The sequence below is a fragment of the Octodon degus genome, unplaced genomic scaffold (genome assembly GCF_000260255.1).
Source record: "Octodon degus isolate 3935 unplaced genomic scaffold, OctDeg1.0 scaffold00138, whole genome shotgun sequence".
NCBI classification, from domain to species: domain Eukaryota; kingdom Metazoa; phylum Chordata; class Mammalia; order Rodentia; family Octodontidae; genus Octodon; species Octodon degus.
The window spans coordinates 2,736,586-2,756,235 of NW_004524714.1; the positions used below are offsets into that span (position 1 = coordinate 2,736,586).

General features: G+C 48.7%; 1 protein-coding gene across 6 annotated transcripts in view; it reads right to left on the bottom strand.

Moving 5' to 3' along the window:
- Positions 1 to 19,650, bottom strand: part of Garnl3 (GTPase activating Rap/RanGAP domain like 3) — a 148,716-nt gene that overhangs the window by 11,361 nt on the left and 117,705 nt on the right. For 4 of the 6 annotated variants that reach the window (XM_012517003.2, XM_004641553.2, XM_023701679.1 and 1 more), the window contains 6 exons: positions 17,058 to 17,169; positions 11,330 to 11,428; positions 10,950 to 11,066; positions 10,273 to 10,448; positions 8,248 to 8,406; positions 3,008 to 3,074 (listed from right to left, as the gene is read on the bottom strand). In XM_012517003.2, coding sequence (XP_012372457.2) covers positions 3,008 to 3,074; positions 8,248 to 8,406; positions 10,273 to 10,448; positions 10,950 to 11,066; positions 11,330 to 11,428; positions 17,058 to 17,169 — 730 coding nt within the window. The remainder of the gene's footprint in view (positions 1 to 3,007; positions 3,075 to 8,247; positions 8,407 to 10,272; positions 10,449 to 10,949; positions 11,067 to 11,329; positions 11,429 to 17,057; positions 17,170 to 19,650) is intronic. The other 2 variants (XM_023701677.1, XM_023701678.1) reach the window with 2 other exon arrangements.

Consider the following 19,650-nt stretch of genomic DNA (forward strand, 5'->3'; position numbering starts at 1 on the left):
AAAAAGAAAAAAGAAAAAAATTATTAAAAGTGTGTAAAAAATCTTTTAAGAAGAAACACAATTGAATTTTAGAAGTCATTTGCTTTTTTGGTTATACTGTTTAATATCTCTGTTTTCCTCTAGAACATGACTGTTTGGCTTGCTGTATGACAGCATTTGAATGTCATAAAATGTCTTTTCTTTTTTTTTTTTTTCTTGGAACTGGGGATTGAACTCAGGCCCTTGTGCTTGCCAGGCAAGTGCTTATTCTACGGAGCCATCTCCGCAGCCCATAAAATGTCTTTTCTAGTATTCCCTTGTTTCCTTTTAATTTCCAATGCTTTCTTCCTTCTAAAAGATGCCTGAACAGACAAGCGTTCATCCTGCTGATCATTTCTTAAGATAATTCCTGGAGTTTCCTGGCTCCGTCAATGGAAAATCTTGTCCTGTCCAGTCCCGCGCATCTCCCCCTGCCTCTGCCTATCTCCAGAGACCAGACCATTGCTCTGGCGATCTGTCTACTGAAATTCCCTGTGAGGCACAGTAAGTTTTGGTCATGTTGTTAAAATAATTAACTGATGAGATGTAGGTGGCTCTGGTAAGCCCAACTGTGCTTAAAGGTCACACAGAAAACAACCAGAAAGCACCAGCTAACCTCAAGCTACGATCTTCTCCTGTAATGATCCAAGTAAGGATATTGGGAGGAAAAAAAAAAGACAAACAGCAGCAGCAGCAGCAGCGCACATACAACCACACACACACACACACACACACACACACACGCTGTGATGATCCACACAGGTATACACCAGCTTCATAAGTATGTGAAGAAGGCAGGAAGAATGTTAACTTGGCTCCATGAGGTATAATTATGGGTAAAATGTTTTATATCAAGGTATAAGTGACACAGAACCAACTGCACGTATCTAGAGTGTACACTCCGGTAAGCTCTGCGATGTGTCCATACCCACGAAACCATCACCACTATCAAGATCATTAACAAACACTGCGCTTGGCTGAGCTTCCTCGCGCCCTTCCAAACTGTTCTCTGCTCTCCGTGACCCTCAGACTCCCAAGCAGCTGGGATGTGGGTGGAGCCTCCTCACCTGGCTAGGAACAAGAACTGGACCTTGGTTCTGAGCACTGTCCTCCTCCTCTCTGCTGTCCCTCTGGCAGAGCCATGGTCACCTCTTACCAGGTGTGTACAGATGCTTCCGGCTATGGTGTGAATGAAGCCCAAAGCTCCTGTGCTGGGAGGCTATTATGTCATGGGGTTCCACCTCACAAGTGGATTCGTGCTGCCACTGAAAGGGCTTTTGTAGCCTGGTGGCCCCGCACACTGGGAGGCTGAAGCAGGAGAACTGCAAGTTAGGGGCTTGACTAGGCCACTTAGCGAGACCCTGGAGAGAGAGAGAGAGAGAGAGAGAGAGAGAGAGAGAGAGAGAGAGAGAAAGAGGAAGAGGAAGGAGGAGGAGGAAAGAGAAGGAGGAGGAAGGGGAAGAGGGTGGGGCACTGGGAAGAGGAAGAGGAGATTCTACTGAGAGTAGCTTTTATTTGTTTGCAGTCAGTACTGGAGACTAAACCCAAGGGTGCACTATATTGTCAGTCCTTTTTCTTATTCTTTATTTTGATACAGGGTACCACTAAGTTGCCCAGGCTGACTCAAACTGTGATCCTCCTGCCTCAGCCTTCCAAGTACTTGAGATTACAGGTGTGCACCACCAGGCTTAGCTAAAAATGACCTTTATTGTGCAAGCGTCTGTGATCAAGACAAGAACGTGGGACAAAACAAGCAAGTGCAGTGTGCCGTAGGCTGTGTGTGGGACTGAGTGATAGGAGGGGCCTGGCTAACTGCAGGAAGAGGCCAGGCTTCCTCAGGGGTTGCACACCAGGTATTATAGCCCAGAGAAAGGAGGATGGGCTCTGAGAGGAGAGACGGGAGGAAGTGGTGTGATCTGGGCAGGACTGAGGTGGTCCCGGGGTGCTGGGACTGCCAAGGCTCTGGGCTGGAGGCTAGAGGTTTCCTTCCACTGCAGCAGGCCCAGGACCCCAGCCCCAGCCTGAAATAAAACCAGAGCTTGTGGTGGGTTTGAGCCATGGAAAGGGGACCCACGGGAGGGCTTGTGGAGGCCCAGCAGCTACTGTCTCTGGCCTGCAAGCTTCCAGTCAGTCCAGCTCAGGCGTGCTGGTTCTGCTGGTTTCTGTGCTTCCTTTACTTGGGGATTAATCCCATTTTTAAAACCTGCTCTTTTGTGTGCATGTTTTAATCTTATTTATTTGGTACAGTCTTGCTACACAGCTCAGACTCATAGTGATCTTCCTGTCTCAGCTTCCCCAGTACTGGGATTACAGGTGTGCCCACCATACCCAGTTTCAGTGGCCAGTGTGGCATATCCAGGGTTCTGGGGCCAGCACAGCATGCTGCACCAGGGATGCTTGCCAGGCAGGTGCTTAGTCTGCCGAGTTAGCTCCCCAGCCCTGTGTGTTTGTTTTTGAGACAGGGTCTTACTTGACACCATGCCTGGCCACTGTATGTGTGAATCTCAAAAGATCTGAAATCTGAGATTGGAAGCAGGTTGATTCTGAGCATTCTGGGTAACCTGCAGTAACAAAGGTTAAAATTTGGAGTTCTGAAGTCAAGAAGGCCCCAGGTGCGACTCGGGCCTTGCTGCTCAGCAGCTACATGCACTGAGACGGTTGTTTGCCTGCCCGTGGCGGCCTGTCTCTATAGTGGGGCGCTAGTAGGGGCCGCTGCAGGCCAGGTGTAGTGAGAATTAAATGACAATGGGTACAGCATGTGGCGCACAGGACAGGGCCCTAGCTGGCCACGTCACTGCAGCACTGTGGGGACAGCTTGGCAGGCTGTGCTGGCACCTGCCATTGAGAGGTCTGGGGTGTGGTGGGGCAGCCAGCTCGTGATGCATTTTCCAGTGCTTCTGAGCAGTTATGAACCAAGCAATCACCCAGGAGGGCAGTGCGAGGCTAAGCCCTCCCACCAGCCCGCAGAGGGAGGTGCAGCCCGACTTACAGTTGTAGCACAGCAACAGGCCCGCCTCTCCATCTTCGTACACATCAATAGCTGCAACGAAATTAACCTGCAATGACAATGCGCAGCGGTAGTGGTGGGTGGGGCCAGGACACTCCTGATGTGAAGTGCCACAGCCCTGCGCAGACCCAGGGCTTGGCTCTGCCTTCCACTCCTGAGCCCCAGGGAGGCGCCCTGCCTCGGACACACAGGCTCTCTGGGCCATGAGGTCAGTCTTGTCTTCTGGTCAGAGGAGGCCACTTGAGGCAAAGGAAAGCCTTAGAGCTGTGGTATGGGGCAAGTTCATCTTTTGCGTCCGTTTCCAACGTTGAGGACAGAGTATTCAATCCAAGGCATCTGTGGTCCTTTTTGATCCTTTCAGCTATGGCTTCTGTTCTAACTGCCAGTCTGGCCTCCAACCCTGCCAGGACACTGCCTTCTCCAAGTGTGACAAACACCTCCTTCCCTGGCTGTTGGTCTCTGGCCAGGGCTCATGCAGTCTGAGTCTCAGAGCCTCCTGTGTGACATCTCCCTCCCGCCCTCTCCCACTTCAGATCATCCTTCCATCGCTTGGCTCTTCTCTTATTTAGAAAAACACCCACTTTTAGCTAGGTGTGGCTGGGTGTGATCCCAGAACCCTTGAAGGCAGAGGCAGGAGGATCACAAGTTCAAGCCTAGCCTGGGCAACTTAGTGATATAGGGAAATCCTCCGTGTCTCAAGATAAAAAAATGAAAGGGCTGAGGCTATAGCTCATTGTGAAGCCTTGGGGCGCTCAATCCTGACTACTGCCAAACCAACCCAACCCAACCCAAGCCAAGCCAACCCCAGTTTTAGGACCTCAAATTTCACTCTTTGCCCAAATTTCCTAAATCTGCCTCAGGCATACATTCTCCTCAGCGCTCTGGCTCACAGTTATGAGGCTTTTGTTTCTTAACTGGGACCAATTCTGCGTCACAAAGTAGGAGGTGGCCTGGAGAGTGGGAAGGAATCCACGTGGGCCAGAGACCCAAGTTCCAGCCCTGCCTGTGCCTCTGGCCACCTCTGCTGTTGGTGGCAAATGGCTGGACCTCTGGCTTCCGGTTTCCACCTGCGATGCAGGATCACGTTTTGCTAGACTGGAAGGAGAATTCAGTTAAGACAAACAAGGATTTTAGCATGGGGCCAGACAACACAACCATATGTGGAAGGCACTTATCTTTCTCACATAACCACTTCCCCTTCTGAAGCTCGTCTTTCATTAGTAGAACTGTCTCAAAAAGTGTCAGGGGCTCCCCCAGACCCACAGTGTCCTCCTCACAGGGCTCTCAGATGCCTGTGACTGTTATGACCATGGGAAGGTTGATCGCCTTGACAAGTGTCCCTGCCCCTCTCTCTGGGTGGGAAAGCTGTGTGTTTCAGGTGGGCAGGTGTGTATGTGGGGTGGTGACTCCAGGAGAGGAGGCAGTGCACAGAACAGCGGGCCCAGGAGGGGTTCCAGGACCACCAGATTCAGGCCCCAGGACTCAGGGATAGGAGACCACAGCTTGGACGCGACTCTATCCTCCTGGGCACTCTAGGCCACTTTGCTCAGCCCTTACTAATGCTTTTTTCAGTGAGCCTGTCATGCCAGCCACAGATGTACCTGCTCCCTGGGAGTGTGCCCTGAGGCCACAGCTTCTACTGCCCTGTTTTCTGAGCAGGTGAGAACATCAAAATCTACCTAGGATCTTAAAAAACCTGCACATCTGGGGCCGGGGTGTAGCTCAAGGGTAGAGTGATTGCCTAACATGTGGAAGGATCTAGGTTTGATTCCTAGAACTACAGAAATGAAAACCCAATCCCTCCAAAACCAACCCCTCAAAAAATAAACCCTACAAATCTGAGTTCTTGCTTCTAGAGTTCTTTAATGTATGTCTGGAATAGATTATGATGTTGGATCCTTATTTTTTATTTTATTAAAAAGTATCTTTTTTGCATTAAAAATGATAACGTTATCACAGAGCAGTTGTCAAAACTGCAGACACAGACTTGAAAGAAACGAAGTCGGAGCCTACCTGGCAAGCCCCACTGAGGGCATACACAGCTGGCATCAGGGCCACCGCTGGCGGAGGGCCGTGGGCCCAGGGAATATGTTGGAGCCCAAGGCCCAGTTACAGGCTGTAGCCCTTCCAGAGGAGGTCCTGGTATGGGATCCCGGCCAGGCTGGGAAAGAGGTCGCAGGAGGCAGGGTGTGCTTTAGTGCTTCTTAGACCTCTCTGCTTGCAAGCTGGGGCTGCGTTAGAACTAGGGATTGAAGCCTTAAATGGGACTCAAGTAGCGGCTGAGAAGATGGAGGCATGGGGCCAGGCCAGTGTACACCCTGGTTGTTCTAAGGGCAGGTGGCCTGACAGCAGCACTGATTCCCGGATGACAGAGCCAGGCCAGCCCCCTCTGCACCTGCTCCCTGCGAGTGTAGGATCCTCTTGGAGAAGCCCAGGCCTGCTCCTGCAGGGCTGCCTGCTCTGACTCTGCTTGGGACCGCACTGCTCATCTCCTCTGCCCTTCTCCAGGGCTCAGCTTCCGCGGACACCGCCAGTTCCTTCAGAGACCCGCACTGCCTGCCTGTGTTGTGCCTGGCTGGCAAGCGTGTTGCAGAGGGCTGCTCAACCCAGGATGTGCACACCAGACCGTTCCTAGCTAGCCTCTGGGAAGAGCTATGTTTAATTTTTTTTTTCTTTTAGAAAAAAGGTTTTTTTGTTTTTTGAGATAGGGTCTTTCTTTGAGGCTCAGGCTGGCCTCAAACCTACAGTAGTCCTCTGTTTTGGCCTCTAAGGGCTGTGATCACAGGTGTAAAACACCACACCAGCCTTTATCTTTGTTTTTACAAAAGCACCTTGAAGGAAAGACCATTTTAGTGGTGTTTCCTATAGCTATTAGAAAAAAATGAAAACAGAGGTCATCAATGAAGACTTTTAAATCCAATGCTCCCTTGGCCTTCATAAACCATAAAGGAAAAAAAAAATCCAGAAGCATCCTAAGGAATTGTCAAGATATTTAATTAACTGCTGCACAAACAAAGTCTAACTAACATATTTCAATAGCATAATTTTTAGTCACTTGAAATTTGTTCTAAACCAGGACGTGTCAGAAAATTTCTCTGAAATAGAAGCTTTTTCTATTGGTGAGGACTTTCCCATTACAAATAAACCCAAACAACAAAAGCAAGGCTCTTCCTAAGTGTTAGGAAGCTTGCTGTCAGGGAGGGTGAGCACAGGCCCGCTACTGATACTCTGGTGGCCTCTTCTGGCTGCTCACACAGAGAGCAAGAAGCGCCAGGAAGGGGGAGGTTAGGTCTCCAGGAGAAGTCTGGGCCACACACTGGGCTTGTGGCGGTGAGGGCTGAGGGGACAGTCTTCAAAGCCTTCAGTTCTCACTTTCCATTTAGTTGTGTTAGTGAGAGCTGAAGGCTTTGACATTAAACAATGAAGAGAGGGCAAAGAGAAAAGCTAGGAAACATGGCAGGGGCCAAACCATACATTTATGTACACAAGATGGTTAAGGCAATGATCCTGAGAATCTCTATCAGGATTTTGAAATTAGTAGTTACTTGGTAGGATTCTCACCCTGACTAACTATATATGCTGATACCTGTGAACTAAACAACTGCACTGAAGATAGCGATGTGCAATGCTACGGCCATGCTTGGAATGCCTGTCGTTCTGGTCTTCTAAAAGCATATTGCTTCTAATGTCATATCAATTACTGCTATACTCTCTCTCAAGTAAATGTTTAAAAATAAAAAGGAAAAAAAAAAACCACAAAGCCTTCAGTTAGGAAGAGGTCCAGGGTAGATTCGTTCTGCTGCGTCTACATTAGCATCGCCCTGCAGGGAGGGCAGCAGACATGATGGTCTCCAAGTAAATTCTTTTACGTAGGGTGGCGCAGGCTCAGAAGATGGAGCCTTTTTAAGCTCCGCATGTGATGACAGTCAGGGCTGAGAAGTCGGACTGAGCACGCAGCTCCCAGGTGTGGCTGAGTCTCAGAATCACTGGGGCTCCCCGATACCTGTGCCCGTGCCTCTAGGGCAGACCTGTGTGTCCCTAGGGAAGGGACACAGGTATCAAGGGTTTTTCTTCTTTTAGCAGTACTGGGCGTTGGGCCCAGGGTCCTCTTACTGAGTTATACTCCCAGGCCTTTTTCTGTTTTGCTTCCTTTTTTAAAAAAATTTGGACAGCGTCTAAGTTTCTAAGTTGCCCGGGCTGGGCTCTAACTTGTGAGCCTCCTACCTCAGCCTCCCAAAGTGCTGGGGTTACAGGTGTGCCCCACCAAGCTTGGTTCACTGTGACTTTTAAAGCTCCTTAGATGACTCCAAGTGCAGACAGCGTGGGCACCAATGCGGACGAGAGAGATGGCAGTCTCCACTGGATGGATGGCAGTCGAGGACAAGAAAGCCTGCCCACTGGATCTTGATTTTTCTATTTCTGATTTTTCTGTTTTGTTAAAGTCTTGCTCTAATTAGATATTAAGTCTTCTTAAAATAGCAACTAGCAATTTTAATGAACATTTAGACACGGGGAACATGTACCAACTGGAAGAATGTCTGCGGTCTCTGACTCGGCTGACAGGACTGGGGGTGCCTGTGGGTTTGGAAGTTCACGAGGAGCCATGTGCTCCCGGGGGTGACGTCCTCACCCTGCCTCCCGGCTGGGGTGGGAAGCTCTGAGCTGTGCTGGGGTCCTGGGCAGCATCGCTAGGGACAGTGGTCCCAGGCCTCAGGGTGACAGGTGCTCACCACTGCCCACCAATGTGGATGTTCAGACCTGTTACTGTCATCTTTGGAGTTTCAGGGAAGTTTTGGTGGCCTCAGATTTTGTCCTAAACTAGGGTCATCCTTCTTCATGCAGCTTAGGCCAGTGGGTGTAGTCCCTTTGTGCTGATGTGCTCCTGCTCTGAACTGGGCCCTGCTCTGCCTTCCTTCCTAGTGGGCAGCTAAGGGCACGGAGAGGGGTGCTCCATCTGCCTTCACCTAGTCCTCAAGCAGAGCCTGAGGGGTCACAGGGCCAGCTTCCCCTCCAAAGCCTCCCGGGGATGCTGCCCACCCCAGGTGCTCAGTTATTTCTGGTCTGTTTCTGGGCTCTTCCTTTTACTCAGAAACTTGTGGTGATGCCGTAGGGCTCAGTCTATGAGCATAGTATAGAGTCGACGTGAAAACTGGCAACCAGAGTTAGAGGGCGGAGCTCTTCGCCCTGCTGATCCCCACCTGTTCCCACAGCTGTCAGCTTACCCTGCTAGCCTCCACATGGTGCAGCCTGAAGGCCTCCCCCGTGCTCTCATTCACCACATCGAACTGGTGTCGGTAAGCTACACAGATGAGGTTGTCACTCTCTTCTGTCGGCCCGTCCACCAAGGTCATCACCACGGGAGAGTCCGAAAGACAGATCTCCTGTGTGGGTGAGGATGATGCGGGTGAGGGCTGGGACACAACAGCTACTTCCAGGGCCCTGCCACTGACTGTCCGCCTTCCAGCAGCGGTCACCGTCCCGAGGCCCTGGGAACCTGGGCTTCAGGGCGCCCTCCCCCACTTCTCTTTCTGTGGCCTTACACTCACACCTGCTCCTAGAAAGGGTAGAGGCCAGGAAACAACTTTCGGATTCTGATTCAACCGTGTATGGTGCTCTGTCTGCATCCTCATAGCGGGTTGGTGGAGGAGGTCTGGCTCCAGTTCTGCTTATAGATGAGGGACCTGGAGCTCAGAGTCAAGGCACTCGTTTATAGTCACAGTTTTATACTAGTAGACAAGCTCTCTTTTTTTTTTTGGTGGTACTGAGGGCATGACCCAGGGCATGACCCAGTGCTTGCTAGGCAAGCACTCTAGGATTGAGCTACATCCTCAGCTTACTTTCTTACTTTGAGACACAGTCTCACGAAGTTGCCCATGCTACAGTCCTCCTGCTTAGCCTTCTAAGTAGCAGCCATTATGAGCTTGTGCCACCACGCCTAGTTTAAAGCCAACATTTGAACTTGGGAAATTTGACTTTGGAGCTCATGAACACAAATGTTCTATATAAACATTTACTAAAACGGCTAAGTGCTGTCTTAAGAAACCTGACACCTAACTAGAAAAAGATTTTAACTTGTTTTAGTTCAGCTGTCATCTTATCTGTCCCCTTAAACCAAACAGCAGCAGAAACCGATGTGCACAATTCAGGTGGCCTTAACTCTGCAAAAATAACTTCTACGCTACCTGTAGCAACCCTGTAGTGACCAGCATCTGACATGCTTTATACCTTAATGTACTGCCTTCGCCTTTGAAAAGACAAGAGTGTGGACCATCTGATCCAGAAGGCACTCACCCTCGGGAGGGTCTCAGTCTGTCTCTCTCTCGCTCTCACTCTTGCGCTCTCTCTCTCTCTCTCTCTCTCTCTGGGCTGCGCCTCAGCCTCAGCACACTCTGCGGGCAGGGCGAGCAGGCCGCTCTTCCCATGGCTTCCTTCCACCTCCGCAACTCCTAAATCTAGCACTGTCTCCTGCTGTCATCGCGTACTGGCCTTCTGATTTCCACTCGGGCCCCTCTGCCCTCTGTTACCCAGTGGCCAGAACCACCTTCGTAAAACGTAGTACTCTGTAACCCCAGCTACTGTGGAGGCTGAGGCAGGAGGATCACAAGTTCAAGGTCAACCTAGGCAACTTAGCAAGACCTTACCTAAAAAAAAAAAAAAAAAAAAAAAAAATGCTGGGGATGTACTGACCTGCCTGCTTTCCTGAGCTCCAGCCACTCAAGCCTCTGGGCTGTGCCTTCAACCGGCCTCAGGGCACTTGGCAGCTGTCCCCACTTCCTGAGGACCCTTTTCCACTTGCCCTAGGCATTCTTATCACTCACCTCTTTCTTCATCTGGGTCCCTGCTGCGAGGTAACCTTCAGGCAGGGCTTCCCAGGACTAATTTTATAGAGCAGTTACCCCAGTTCCTAGCTCTCTTGCTCTCTGCCCTTACTCTATTTTTATTTTCAGGATCGATTTCCACCAGCCATCATACATTCATTTGTTCACTTTTGCTATGGTTCACTAGATAGCAATTTTGGCAGGGACAGAGGCTTCTGTGGGTCCCTGCTTGTCCTCAGCACCAGAACGGCCCCTATGGGTGTTCCCTTGAGTGGGTGAGCTTTGCCTTCATCGTTCAGGGAAAACTGGGGTAGTGGAGGTGAGGGTGCTCCAGCTGGGGATGGAACAGTGAGGCAGCTCCAGGGCTAGAAACCCAGTACTGCTCATAGCACCTGGGCCTGGACAGAGGTGAGGGGAGAGAGGACCTACCCTGATGTACTGGAATTCTTCAACAGGCGACTCGGACAGGGGAGATAACAGGGGGACGCCGGTGACCCCGCTCGGCTTGTTGTGTTTCCTGGTGATCAGAAGCAGTTTATTTCGAATTGCAACCACGATCCTCAGCTCTCTGCTATGGTGGGTGTTAACAGCGTACAAGTGGCAGCCTGGGGAGAGAACGGATGTTGCTCAACACCTGCCCGGGGCTCTGGACGCTCCCATGACCTGACTGTTTGGAAGCTTGTCTTAAGAAAGCTGGGAATTAAGCACAACTCAGGGGGCACTTCTGATGCTAGGGAAAGTGGAGACTTGATTTGCCAACAGGCTGAGAAGGTCACATCCCCATGTGCTCAAGTTCGTGAGGTTGCGGCCTTAGCTTTGTGCCTACTACAGGACACGGGTTAAAGGGCAGGTGAGTAGAGCCAGGCAAGCTACGTCTTTACTCAGATTTGTCAGCTGAGCTCGGCACACTCTGGGAGCTGTGACACAAACCTCAACCTGATTTTTCTATCTTTTAAGCTTCTGAAGAAAATGGTGATACTATCTCTGTGACGTTTCCAAGTTAAGAGCAAACCAACTGAGATCGAACTCACACTCATTTTTATTTTCCATATAAAATCTGGGCAGTCTGAAAGAAAATCAAGAGTAAAATAGAAAGACTCAGTCACCTTTTGTCTTCTCCAGTTTGTTTTCTCTGCAGTCAGACCTGCCCCTGCCCACCTGCCTCCCTTCCAGGCCCTTCTGCACGGCGCTCAGCCTGAAGACAAAGAGGCGGGCGTCTTTCCCTGGTGCCGGGAGGAAGGCAGAGGGGGATTAGAGGGTGAAGTGAAAGGCTGGAGGAAACTAGGGAAGGAGGGGTCTCAGACCACTTACTGCAGCTGGGAATCTACTCCCTTTCCTCCACTGCTCCGCCCCAATTCCCAAACAAGTGCACCCGTCAAGGGACCTCAGTGCAGGTATCAGAAGGAACGGCTGCCAGGCTCAGTGAGACCCCAGCGAGCCACACGCTTTCCTCCCTCCCCGCGCCACCTCCCAGAGCGGGCACCACCTTTGTCTGCTCTGAGCACCAGAAGGTCCAGGGTCTCCAGCACGTGCATCTGCTTCACAGGCAGAGTTCTGTCGAACACAGGCACAGCTGGAAGGTCATCTGGAAAAGGAGCGCCAGTCACCCCTCCCTGCAGCCTGGGCTGCACTGTGCGACCCCGGCTGCTTGTGCGAGCTGTGGACCCTGGCTCCCTCCACAAGGCCGGGCTGGGTTTCCAGAGCTCTCACAGGGTCTGTACGGGGGTCCGCACGGGGGTCCGCACACTATTCCCTAAGCTTTGGGAGCAGCACCCACATCCCCTTCCCGCAGGCATCCACAGCGCTCCACGGAGGGCACTGCAGCAAGGGGGGTACGAGAGCTATTTTTCTCCCCAGAGTTTATATAAAAGAAAAGCCCATAACCTGTCTCAGTGTCAAATTTTATTGGGGTCGCACCAAAGGACTGAACATTAAATTAAAAAAAAAAAAGGATCAGGATAGCCAGATCTCTCAAGTATTTTCTTATTTTTATGTAATATTTCAAAGTACATCATATCATAGGTCATTTTGTCTATCATAAAAGCATAACTAAAATTTTGCATTTAAAGTGAACACAATCATGCCTTATGTCAGCATGCATGGTGCCTGTATCAACCTTAGTTTCCCAATAAATTTTTAGTATTTTTCTACGTAAGGATTTGAGATTTCCTTTTTAGACAAAAGTAAGTAAAGGAAAATATCAAGTAAATTTTCTAAATACAGGCGAAAGAACTAATTTAAGTGGAAATGCTCAAGATTTCAGATAACTGGTTAAAGACACTGCAGTTATATACGGGATTTGTCTGAAGGTTACTCACTGGCATCATAAATTGCTAACAATTACTTTGCCTCTGGGGCACCTTGGGACATCTGGGGCTTAAAGAATGAGAAGGCTGTTCCAATGAGCAAAAGGGTCTGTTCTGTGTGGTGTGGAACCAGGACCAGGTGCAGATGACCAGGGACAGTGTGGACATTGTAGGCAGAGAAGCGGCTTCTTTATTTTGTCTGCACTTAAGTCTTCAAGGGCTTTGCTGTGGGCTTGGCGGCCTTGCTTCATTGTAATTTAGGAGCAGGAGGTGCTGAGGGCCTGTGCGCTTCCAGAAACCCAAGTGCACTTGGCATTTCACCTGCTGACACTTCCCCAAGGAGCAGCGCTCTGGCCAGCAGGATTGTGACTGGTGCGGGCCTCCAGGGGCCGGGTGGGGGGAGCCCCTGCTTCTGCTGGCCTGGGTGGCTCTGCAGTGGTCTGAGCACACAGCCTGCTAAGCTTGTGTTAGACACGTGGTTGCCTCCAGTTCTCTAATTATATAGGTTTTGGCTTTTGTTCTTTAATGCTCAGAATGTTTCTCAATACAATTATGGAAAAAACATGAAATAAAATCAGAAACGAAAAAGAAAAAATAATGCTCAGAGCACATGCAAACCTATGGCAGCTCATCCGCTAGGTTCTGTCCCTTCTACCCCAGGCCTTCACAAACAGAACCGGTTCTCGGGGTCTGTGTGCCGCGGCTGGGCAAACCAACTGCTCAGAACCCCAGGTGCTCCAGCCAGCCCCTGCCGGCTGACCAGCTGAGAAGAACGGCGGCAGCTACGACAAGGGCGTCCACTACGGGCTCACTCCCTGCCACACCCTGGTGCTTGGTGGATCGTGGGTGTAACTAAATGACCCACTTTATAGTATTCCTATTCAGGAAGTGAGGAACCTGAGACTTGGGGGTGTTCAGACCTTGTCTGAGGTCACACCTACAGTGTGTGGGGTCACCAATGACAAGTCTGTCGTCTTACATTGAAAATAGAGGTACACGGTGTAGCTGCCAAGCCGAGTCCAGAACAAATTAGCATTTGCTCTGCATCAGCCCAGGAAGGCAGAGGCAAGGACAGGACAAAGTGACATGTGGGTTTAATGACTGCTGGCTGTCTTTTCCTTCTGTCATCTCTGCGTGAAGGAGCAGCTGCTTTCCTCCGATATTACCGTGAAACCAAAACACATGGAGCGAACACCCTGTGTCCGTACGGAGTCTCCCTTCAGAGTAGGTTTTGCCACCCTTTGAGAACAGGGGAGTTTGATTTTTTTTTTTTTTTTTTTTTTAAGATTTATTTGGTACAGGGTCTTGCTACGCAGCTCGGACTCATAGTGATCCTTCTGCCCAGGCCTCCCCAGCAGTGGGATTACAGGTGTGTGCCACTATTCCCAGTTTCAGCGGCCAGCATGGCATGTGGTGCCGGGGATCAAACCCAGATCCTTGCATTTGCCAGGCAGGTGCTTAGACCACTGAGCTATCACCTGGGCGGAGAGCTTGATTTTTTTAATAATGACCTTGACGGGCCAGGGAGATGGCTCAGTGGAATAAGCGCTTCCCTGGCAAGTGCAAGGGCCTGAGTTCAGTCCCTGGTTCTGCCAAAAAAAAAAAAAAAAAAAAAAAAAAAAAAAAAATGACCTTGACAAGAGCAGAGTCTGGGGTGGGGGAGGAAGGCTAATGAAATTAAGCAGAGGCTAATGTGCCAGAGTAGAACTGAGCCTGGAATGAAATAGACAGATCCCATCATGGAAACAGTCCATAATAGGATTAAGCGCAGACTAGAAGAAGGTAAACAAAGAAGTAAGAGAATTACGGCACCAAAACAAGAACAAAGAAAGCCTTAAGGCTTATGATCTTCTTAATAGCAAAAAACAAATGGGGAGCAGCTCTATGCATCAGGTCAAGAGAAAATTAATCTGCGGTGGATGCACACAGCTACCGCTTGGGAAGATGACTTCCTCTAAATTTGGAAGGAAAAAGTTTCCTGGGAAATCACAATATTCCTTATATCTGATACCACCCAAAACTTGAAAAAATAATTGATAATCTGAGTTTGGATTTTACAATTTAAAAAATAGGAGCAAGTCAGGTTTTTTTTTTTTTTTTTTTTGCGGAACCTGGGATTGAACTCAGGCCCTGTGTTGGCCAGGGAAGCGCTTATTCTACTGAGCCATCTCCCCGTTTTTTTTTTTTTTTTAATTTTATTTTTATTTTTTATCCTGTCTGTGTTTCAAAAATAGCACTAACAGCATGTTTTCTCTTTTGCAACAAGGCAAATAGGGAGGACTCACCAATCTTTTCATCATAGAACTTTTCATACTTATTTACCCAGGACTACATTTCTAGAAATTGGTGTTCAAGTGAGACCAAAAACACGAGTAGCCTTGATTTTAAAGAGATGTAGCTGGCTCAGTGGAAAGAGCAACTGCCTAGGAATCGCATCTGGGTTCTCGTTCCAGAAGCGCCACTGACCTGTGACCATGGGAAGCCATGTCACGCCTCTGGGGTTTAGCTTCCTCAGCTGCAGTACAAGGCAATGCAGGAGGCTGAGGCAGGAGGACTACCATGAGCTGAGGCCAGTGTGGGCTGCATGGTGAGATCAAGGCCAGCCTGAACTACACAGCGAGACCCTGACTCAAAAACCCAACAAAGCAAAACCAGACAAAAACAAAGTGACTAAACTAAACCCCTAAGGTCTGGTTTCCTTTTTAAAAAAATTATTTTTAATGAAGTTTTTGGTTGCACTTTGGACACCCCCCAAAAAAAATCTAAGGATTTTTTTTTTATATGTGCAAAATGAGTTTTTTTTTTTTCAGTAGAGCAGTTTCAATAATACATTGCATGTTGTTGTCTTCATAGTGGTCATTCATAGCACAAGATGCAGATGTGATACGCTGTCCAAACACTTATGAGTACAAATCTTTCTTCTCATTGAATTAAGAGAAAGTAGCTGTATATCTATCCCATTTTGTATATACAGATACAAAATGGTCCTTCATTTGTATCCCCTTTTTTTGTTTAGTTTGTCAGAGATAGGTATTCCATTGCCATTTAAATATTGTAGGTGCATGAATTCAGCAAAATAAAGAATCTAAGGATTTTGCTAGTTTTTAACAATTCCTAGGAACACAGTACCAGTAACATCTGCCATTTAAGAAGCTGCTATTATGTGCCATTTACTGCTTTTAATTCTGTAGTTTCTGCAGTCCTCTCCTCATGGCAGGTACGACCATGGCATGTATCATCATTTTCCATTACAGCAGATTATTTCTCAGCCTCTTAAAATTATTTTCTTCTTTTTAATATTTTTGGATAATTTTTGCGTGCTTGTATCTAGTAATCTGAACAACGAATGTGAAGACAATACTATGAAATATAATAACCATTGTTGAGTTCCTATCAGCTTCTCTAGTGAAATTCTGTATTGTTTATGATGTTTTTCTTTTACTATTTTTTTCTTTTATCTCTTTAAAAAATTACCCCATTAGAGAAAAATCAAAGATCAAAAGAAAGAGCTTGGACTTTTTTTTTTTGGTACTGGGGATTGAACTCAGGACCTTACGCTTGCCAGGCAGGCGCTTATGCCACTGAGCTACATTTCTTTTCTTTTTGTGATGCTAGGACTGGAACCCAAGCCCCAAATATGCTAGGCAAGCACACTACCCGGACACATTCCTAGCCCTGGCTTTTCTTCCAGATCCCCGAGTTTCTCAAATTAAATACTGAATGCTGAACTGTTGAGTTTTAAGTAAATTTCCCTTTATTAAATTAGTCATAGATGTGATTAGGTTCTAGGAACACAATTAAAGTGTGTATCAAAAATAACAGACAACAGAGAGCAATGCTCCCTCTTTTTGGGGTACTGGGAGCTGAACTCTCAACCTCGCGCTTGCCAGGCAGGCCGCTGCCCTGCTGAGCTACATCCCAGCCCCAAGCAATGCACCGTGAGGCGTGCCGTTCCATGGAAGGCGCCTGGCACAGAGCAGGGCTTTTGTAACTATGCCAAGCAAGAGTTTGAGGGAGGGACAGAGGTCTTCCCCAAGGGTGGCAGGATGCTGCAGGCAGGCCACCATGTCACTGTCACAGTGGTGGCTCTCGGAGTCTTGTAAGATGGCACTACGGTAACTGAGCCTGGGCAGCTGCCTCCTGCAGCCAGCGGACGGGCTGTGAAGCCACATCTCTGTGCCTGTGGCTCCCTCTGATGTCCCAGGAAAGGACCTGTGGTTGGTGCTCAGCTCCTCTGTCATTCATCAAAGTCCAGAAGCATCTAAAAGGGCCTCAAGCGGGGAGGGGCTTCTGCCCACCCAGGGTTCCACCCTCTCCACAGCGTCCTGCCACAGCAGCCCCTGGGGGCCAGTCTGTGCCACAGATGCACTCACTTAGCGGTGGGAAGACTTGATTTCATTTTGAATAGAAACTTTTCTCCGTCAAAATCTTTGTGTTTCTATGCCCATCAAAATGGTTTGTTTATCTAAGATTTTTATCATTTGTTTTAGACACCAAGTACTTTTTTTAAATCAGAAATCCCCCCCTTTTTGAGGCTGTGAGACAGCATATTCCTGAGAGAATGGCTGTAAATAATGTGTCCTTTTTAACTTATGATAAAATATTGGGACCGTAAATAAGGATTACTGGAAACAGAGGGACTTTTCCAAGTCATTAACATCCATGCAATCGGAGCTGGAGACCGGAGGACGGGATGAACCTAAGCCCCCACCTCCAGCATGCCAAGCCCGAAACATGTCCATCCCCTCTGCTTGTCCTGAAAGCAAGGGTTTCACAAGGAAACCCTACTTTGATTACCCCCCGTGGGCCATGCATTTATGGGCTCGGAGAGCTGACTAGAGGGCCCCCACCTTAGAAGTACTACAAGTTACACAAATAAAGACATAGTAGGAGCAGCTACTCACTAACCATCCACTAGCAAGACGCCAGCATCAGTGGAAACCAGCAAGGCCTGGCCCCAGGGATCTGCGCACACGGCTTCGTGAGGGAAATTACTGCAGAAACACTGGGGCTCCCAAGGCTGCGAGGCAACACAAGCATCGGAAAATGAGTGCACCAGAAAGCATACACCGCAGCCCACCAAAGGGAACGCACCAGGAGACGCCTGAAACAGTAACACAGATGACCTGTGGGAGCAGTCACAGCAGACCTGGGAGCTGCGTGGGGCCTGGACTCATTTATTTATTTATACTTTCCTTTGATAGGATGGGGGATTAAACCCGAGGTGCTTTACCGCTGAGATATATCCCCCCACCTCTATTTTTAGATCATTAATTTTAAGGCAGGGTCTCGCTAACTTGCCCAGGATGGCCTTAAACTTGTAATCTCTCCTGCCTCAGCCTCTCAGAATGCTGGGATAGGTATGTGCCACCAGGCTTGGCTTGGACTCCACTTTCTTAAGAAGAAAACTCTTTAAAATACATATACAATAGGCAAGTGGTGAGCTCACGTTTCTGGCACCGTGACCTCTTTCTATATGAAATAATGTTCCTTGGGCGGTAGAAACATTGGTCATATTTTCTAAGCAAATGGTTCTTTTTAACACCTAGAAGTTGGGCCAGCTGGTGCCTGAGCTTCAGAGAATTCACATTAGTTGATCACAAAAGTCCCACGTAACTATAAAAAGTCAGAGCTGTGCTTCTGATTCAGCAAAAGATTACATTAGATACAATGCAAGAGGTTGATACACTCTTAATATGAAAATTCTATTGACTCATATAAAGCTACAAAATCTTAAAGAAAAAACCACCTCTGTCTGTAGAAAACAAGCACTGCAGTGAAACCATTCCCGTTCTCCCATGCACGTTCATGCCACGTGGACTGCTTTCCTTGAGTCTTGTGCCCAAGGAGTTGTGACTTTACCCAACACAAGGCCTGGAACTGCCCCACCTGGAGCCGTAGATGGCCCTGTGTGCAGGTAGGTGTGTCTGTAGGTACCCATGAGGGAGCGCTCTCAGGCTCACATTCCAGGGTGTCCCGAGGGCTGAGGGCTGCACGGTGTGTGTGCTAGTGCCAGTTTAGAGGAGAACAGCGGGCTTCCCTATTAGCAAATCCATATCCACAGGAAGAATACTCTGGGGCTCCCACGGACGCGCACTGCTCTGACTGAGATCAGCTAAAGAGTGCGGGAACATTTTATAACCTGGAGGGCTACATGAGGGCAGGTCACTAATTGAAATGACATTTTCCCAAGAAGAGTTCTGGCAATTCAGAGCTTGTGACTTGTAGCAAAAGGACACGAAAATGCAAAGCCAATATAAATGTCACTTAGGAGACCGACCACCTAGCACGTTAGGTAACAACAGCGAGACAGAACAAAGTCTTCAAAACAAAGTGTTCTCTGTCCGAGGACGCAAGTTTGGGATACTTATGTTAAAAGAGCACCTTTGTTTAGAAGATCCGAGAGTACTAGTGGCTTAGGGAAGCTTAGGAACACTCCAAACCTTATGTGAAATGCTGGGTGTGTCCAGGACAATTTAACAGGCTGGCACATGTGCAGTGCTCATCATGGGCACAGGGACAGTGAGGTCTGAGGAGCTACTGGGTGCCCGGGCATGGAGTGGCAGAGAGCAACTTGGATCTGGCGCCACAGAGGCCCCGGTCTGAGGGTGGGTGGTGTCTACCTTCACCCCTAAACTCCTTCTACCAAGTGGGAGGCTTGGTTGCGGGCTCTGGAGGGGCCTCCAGGGCTCCTGAAGCCGGGCTCTTCCGGGCTCCTCCAAGAACACTGACCTGGCTCATGACCCAATGGACACTCAGGAGGCTGACAAAGCCCAGTTATTTGCAAACAGATGGCTCTGGGGAGCTGCCTGTGTGGCTCTGACACCAGCTGGCAGGGACCACTGGAACAGTGTTTCTCCTAGGGAGGCCTTTAGGAGGCTGTGCACTGACCCCAACAACAGAAGCTGCTCCTTGTCCACTGGTGAACCAGTTAAAGGTCCACAGACTTCTGTTTTCTAAGAACTGAAGATTATTATAAAACATCGCTGCAATGTGGTATTTTTAGTATCGGGAAACACTGGGAGTTCCCACTGCACACAAGTGGGTAGCTGGAATTTCTGCAACTTGAGAAAGGGTGCCTTGCTATCAGTCTTGTCTGAAGCTGGTTGTGAATTTGAGGGTCAATTGCATTTTTAGCTCGACATTTTCCTGAGCGCAAATTTGAAAGTGTGTGGGCTCAAATCAAATATACCTTAGTGTTAAAGTAAACGTCTTCACAGTTCTCGTGCTTGTGCAATGGACACCTCCCTCGTGGTACGCCTGTGTGACTGCTCCACTTGGCTAATTTACAGATTCTGAGTGGCTCAGTATATAGGGTCCTTTTTACAATACAAAAGCATGCACATAACAAGTTCATACTGCAATTTATTTTTCTCATTTTCTGTGTTCTTGGTTTAACACTCAGTTTTACCCTTTGGGAAAAAGGGAAGCAGAGAGTAGTGAGGGAGCAGGATTTTGGCTGGCTGAGTGAACTGCAGATTAAGCAGCACTCTCTGAGAAC